Source organism: Sorex araneus, chromosome X (genome assembly GCF_027595985.1).
Source record: "Sorex araneus isolate mSorAra2 chromosome X, mSorAra2.pri, whole genome shotgun sequence".
NCBI lineage: Eukaryota > Metazoa > Chordata > Mammalia > Eulipotyphla > Soricidae > Sorex > Sorex araneus.
The window spans coordinates 335,649,153-335,654,387 of NC_073313.1; the positions used below are offsets into that span (position 1 = coordinate 335,649,153).

Consider the following 5,235-nt stretch of genomic DNA (forward strand, 5'->3'; position numbering starts at 1 on the left):
GAGTCTGTGCCCATTGTCAGCCTTCCTGCAGCCTGTGCTGTGCCAAAACCCCTCTTAACCCACACGCCGTCACTTCCGCGGAGACCCGGGGGTCAGACAGAGGGATGGCAGGCACTGTTCACCGATTTCTTTCCCGATTCTTCCCACACTCCTCCCTGCCCCTCTCCCATGACCTTCAGCTCACGTCACTGAAGAGGGGGCCGTGTGCAGCCCTCCTGCTCCCCGATTTGCCGAGATTAGCGGATTCCCCTCATTGTCTCATTCCTGCTTGGCCCACGTTCCTCCCGGGTAACCTTCACACCAGCTAGTCTGGGGAGAGGAGGAGGCGCACTTGGCCTGTCCAGTGCCAGCTCGGACACAGGAAAAGGCCCAGAAGGAGAAGACCCAGCCCAGCCTGATGCTGACAGAGACTCAGGAGCTAATCCAATGTTTATTAGAGATTCGAAGTTAGGCTGATGTGTTACGTTTACAACATCTGGTGGCATTAGCATAGGAGACAGCCCCTAAGCACTGAATGTAGCAGGACCCCCCCCTCTGTCCCCAGCCAGGCACTGACCGGAAGGAGGAACTCTGATGCTGGCAGTGCACGTTTGCTTAGGACTTCAGGGGAGCCGGTTCTCTCCAGACTAATCCACAGTGACCCCATCACGGGTCTTCCAGCCTCGGCCCCTTGGAGCCCTGCGTGGAGGGGAGGTGGTAAATAAACTTAATGACAGTCAGCTGGATCAATGTCCAGAACGTGGCGTGGGGGAACTCATGGATCCGGCGGAACCCCAGGCGCTGGTAGAGGCCCAGGGCCGCGTACTGCACTGAGCTGGTGCTGAGAACAACCGCCTTGTAGCCGTGGTCCTGCCCGAACTGGAACACAGTCCTCACCAGGGCTTTGGCTATGCCCTGGCCTCGGTGCGCTGAGTCCACGCACAGGCGGAAGAGCTCTAGGTGCTCCCTGCTCAGGGCGGGCCCCCTCACGGGCAGAGCCCCCACCGTGCCCACCACCCGGCCCTGGGACTCGGCCACCCAGAAACAGGAGCCCCGCCCGCTCATGTAGTGCTTGCTGATGTCAGACAGGGTGGTGTTCAAGGTGAAGGTGATGTACTGGCTCCACACGTGCTGGGCGAGGAAACGGAGGGCAGCGAGGAAGGCGAGGCCAGCCAGGAGTGTCAGCAGCCGGGAGCCTGTGACGAGGAGTGTGATAAGGAGCACCCCCGTCAGGAACAGCAGATTCCGGGGCAGCTTCAGACAGTGGTAGAAGGTGGGAGAGATGTTGTCACCCATTGCCTTGGAGAACAGCTCCCGGACCCCCTGGCCGTCCCGCTCCTGGAATTTGCGGATGTGATAAGAAGCCATGGAGGATTCTGTGAGAATCGAGCGTGCACGCGCTTGGCGTCGCTGGAAACCCTTCCGGTAGCTCTGGGGAAGACAGGAAGCCAGTCAGTCCCAGCCCTCCATCCCGCCTCTCCTGGTATTCTACGGGTGCCTGTCTTGTGGCACCTGGTGGCCCTCCCTGCAACTCCCAGGGCCTGTGCGGATCTTGTGAAAATAAAAACTCGTCGGGCTCAGAGAGATAGTGCAGCAGGTAAGGCACTTGCCTGGCATGTGGAGGGCCCAGGTTTGAGCCCCTGCATGCCCTGAACGCCCCTGGGTGTGGCCACAAAACAAGAATTTGTTATCTTGGGTCATTTAAGAATTTAAAGAAAGATGAGTAAAGTGAAAGTAAAGTGAAATTTATCAGTTACACAGGCGGGGTGGGGGGCTGGGGAGGTGGGGTGGGGTGGGGGGAAGGTACACTGTGATTCTTGGTGGTGGACTATGTGCACTAGTGAAGGGATGGGTATTCGAACATTGTATAACTAAGACTTAAACCTGAAAGCTTTGTAGCTTTCCACGTGGTGATTCAATTAAAAAAAATTATTGTTAAACTATTGTTAGGAAAGATGCATCTGGTCCAGTGGAAAGCCCTAAGCCCCTTACAAGTCTGTCCTCAACTTCTTGGGATGGTATGAGGTACACAGTGCAGCTGCCACACTGCGCGTCCCCTCCTGTGCCCCTCTCCCCGCCTCTGGGACAGGAATCAGCCTCTGTTCCCAGCCGAGGCTCAGCAAGGCCCTTCCAGAGATGAGGTGTCTAAACAGTGGCGGAGCCATCAAAGCCAATCGGTAGACAGGGCCCGGCCTGAGCGTGAGGAGGTGCAGGCCCACCCAGCCCCGCCATGCCCTTCCCCGTGTCCTTCTCTCACCTGCCTAGAGCAGCTGCTTCCTGGATATCCTCAGCCTCCGACCTGCACCCATGACACTGTCCAGGGCCTCCTGGACCTCAGGGAAGCAGGCTGTGGCCGTGCCCTCATTGGCTGGCCCTGACCTCAGGCAATCATAAACGTCAGAAGGGTGTGAATTGCAGCTGGACTAGGTCACCAATGGGTCCGGCCCCCTTTCTCTTCATGAGTCACCAGGGAGAACCTGAGGATGAGGCCAGGCCTGGAGCAGCTCCAGGTCCTCTGCCCTGCGGGCACCCTTTAGCCCTTGTGAGTTCTGCCTGCAGGGGCCCACTGACCCCTTGGGCCAGCCAGGTTCCTGAGCCCTGTGGGGTGCACCCCTCTCTGGGTGTCAGGCACCCCGGTCTGAGTCCGGGCTCTCTCCTGTCCAGCTCCCAGTGCTCAGAAGCTGGATTCTCCTCCCTGTTGCTGGCTCCCCAGCCCATCCTCCACTCAGTCACTCCCCTGGCCCTCGCCTGTCTGCTGCCCCTATGCCTGGCTTGGCCTCTCCCTACAGCAGGGGTGACACCGCCCAGTGGCTTCGGCACAGAGCAACTACCACAGAGCCACACCTGGGCAGTCTCGATGGACAAGAGCAACAGCCAGCCGGGCGTGGCCCTTCCTGAGACGTCCATGTGCTGTCGGGAGGGCCAAGCTTCCATCAGGCCTGCCCTGCACCTCTCCCAGACTCGGTAGCTCCCCACCCTGGGTTCTCCCTGGCACTTATCACTGTCACCCTCAAGCTTTTCTGAGAAATGTCTGTCTCCTGTGGGCCTGGGAGCAGGACAGAAAAAGTGTTGAGGCAGTTCCTGCAGCCAGGACCCATGGGACATGGCGGGGGGTGGGGGAGAACGGAGCATGAACCACAGGCCACCCCCTCTGCTGGCAGGGCAGAGATGGGGACAGGCAGCGGAAAGGCAGCGCTGAGCCCCAGGCTGGATAAAGGCTGGGTTTCAGTGTGAGAGGCAGCAAGAGGTCATCAGAGAAGATGCTTGGGCCTTAGTCCCAGCATGACAAGTGATATCCTAGCCAGGCAGGAGGGGGAGGGGGGTGCAGGGGACGGCAGGGGCACCATGTTAGACAGCTCTGACTAACATCAGCAAGTTATGGGAACCAGGTGTGTTGAGGGAAAGACGGCTGGAGTTACCCTGTCTACCCCTCTGTGGCCCCAACCCTGGAACGGTGGTGATGGTCAGTCCCTGCGCCCGTGACTGGGGAAGTGAGTGCCGGCTCTGAAGGCTGCTTCTTCCCTCCTCAGCCCAGATAGACAGAAACGAAGTTTAAATGCCAAAGTCAAAAGCGGCAAAATTTAAGAAAGTGAAAAATAGAAAAAATATCAGATTTGTCCTTTAGGCAACATGTCTTCTGAAACGAGACCCCTGCACAAGTGGCTGTGCACCCTGGGGCTGACCGCTGTAGGAAGGCCACACATTGAGGGTCCCCCGGCCCCCACCCGCCAGCCCAGAACCCGCATCACCTCTCCTCAGGGCTGATTTTCGGGTCTTGCCCTCAGAGCCAGAGAGGACTCTATTTTGCCAACAGTTTCCACCCACCTGATGTTTTCCCACGAGAGAGGAAACCGCCGCGTTCTCCCTTTCTCCTCAGTCCTGCCAACGCTCAACCATAGTCCACGCTTCACTCAGAGGCCTTCGGAGGATCCTGTCCCTCCTGCCTGAGCACCAGCGAAAATCAGAGGGAGGAGGAGAGATAAAGAGATGAAAGAAAATAAAGAAGCCGGTGTGCATGCCAGCAGGCAGGTGGCTGAGATTCCCTTTCATTCCCTCTCACGAGGATGTGGAGAGTTTTTCCTACCTCCCAGGAAGGGGCTCGCTTTCCCTGCGCACTGACATGCAAGTCTCAGAGCCTCAGGCCTCTCCCTTCCCTAGGGCCGCCTCTGAGAACTCTGCAGCTTCATCAACATTCTGACTGGGCACTGCCTCTCCTCACAGAAAGCTTTGCAGAAAAGGATTAACCCTGCAAAGCCCGTCGGCCAGGACCGAGCTGCCGTTCTCCAAACCGCTCTGGGCACTCCCGAGGCCGCTCTGGTTCCTCTGGGCTGCTGTAAACTAAGCCAGTAACCAGCCGCCTGGCATCACGGCTACGGCTTCTCCACGCTCCCACTCACGCTTGACTGAAAATATAATTTCCTTGATCTCTATGCAGCACCGATTATTGATGACTTTTTTTAAGACAATATTCCCTGGAGTCTGCCTGGGGGAGTAGCTCAGAGGTGGCAACAGGTACCGGGGGGTGGTGGGACATTCTATAGAACTGTCATCTCGTTGCTCATCGATTTGTTCGCGCAGGCACCAGTAACGTCTCTCATTGAGAGACTTATTGTTACTGTTTTTGGCAGGCTCTGCCGCGCAGGCGCGATACTCTCGGTAGCTTGCCGGGCTCTCCGAGAGGGGCGGAGGAATCGAACTCGGGTCTGCTGCGTGAAAGGCGAACGCCCAACCGCTGTGCTATCGCTCCAGCCCATTCTATAGAACAATGAGCTTTAACAAAATCTTGGGTGAGCAAATTCACAGAAGTCACATACTAAGACGTATGAAGGGCAGCTCTGAGCGAGGCTCGGCCGACTGCACACAGGCCTGTGGGCGGCTCCCTTCGATCCTAGCTTCACATAGTCTCCCCCAGGCACAGAGGACTGCCAATGTGACCCCCAAAACAAAGAAGAGCTCTCTCTCAGCTTTGGAATCTTAATTAGGGAAATGTCAGTTATTAGCAGAACTAGAACAGCCACAGTCTTTTTACACTCGCTGGATTAGCAAAACTTTCATACACATAAATACACATTTTTGTGTTTGTGCGGTGTTGGATTTGCACGTTTGTACATCTGGGTATTGTGCTCATATGCGTGGTTCTGGGGGTCACATCCTCACCCCATTCCCTTGACAAAGAAACAAATTGCTTTACTTCTGGCTTTGGCTTCCAGAATGTGTATGCTTACTCGGCCCTGTAAACAGGAGCAAGACCAGAGT

At 56.8% G+C, this 5,235-nt stretch overlaps 1 protein-coding gene across 2 annotated transcripts; it reads right to left on the reverse strand.

Moving 5' to 3' along the window:
* Positions 1–411: 411 nt before the first annotated feature.
* On the reverse strand, positions 412–3,884 carry LOC101550950 (putative N-acetyltransferase 8B). 2 transcript variants are annotated; one of them, XM_004609259.2, is made up of 2 exons: positions 3,805–3,884; positions 412–1,410 (listed from the first exon to the last, which is right to left on the reverse strand). In XM_004609259.2, the coding sequence occupies exon 2, from the start codon at positions 1,345–1,347 to the stop codon at positions 646–648; it is 702 nt and encodes a 233-aa protein (XP_004609316.2). In that variant the 5' UTR covers positions 1,348–1,410; positions 3,805–3,884; the 3' UTR covers positions 412–645. The 2 variants fall into 2 exon arrangements, with proteins under 2 accessions (XP_004609316.2, XP_054977769.1); XM_055121794.1 differs by lacking the exon at positions 3,805–3,884 and adding an exon at positions 2,237–2,418.
* Positions 3,885–5,235: the final 1,351 nt, after the last annotated feature.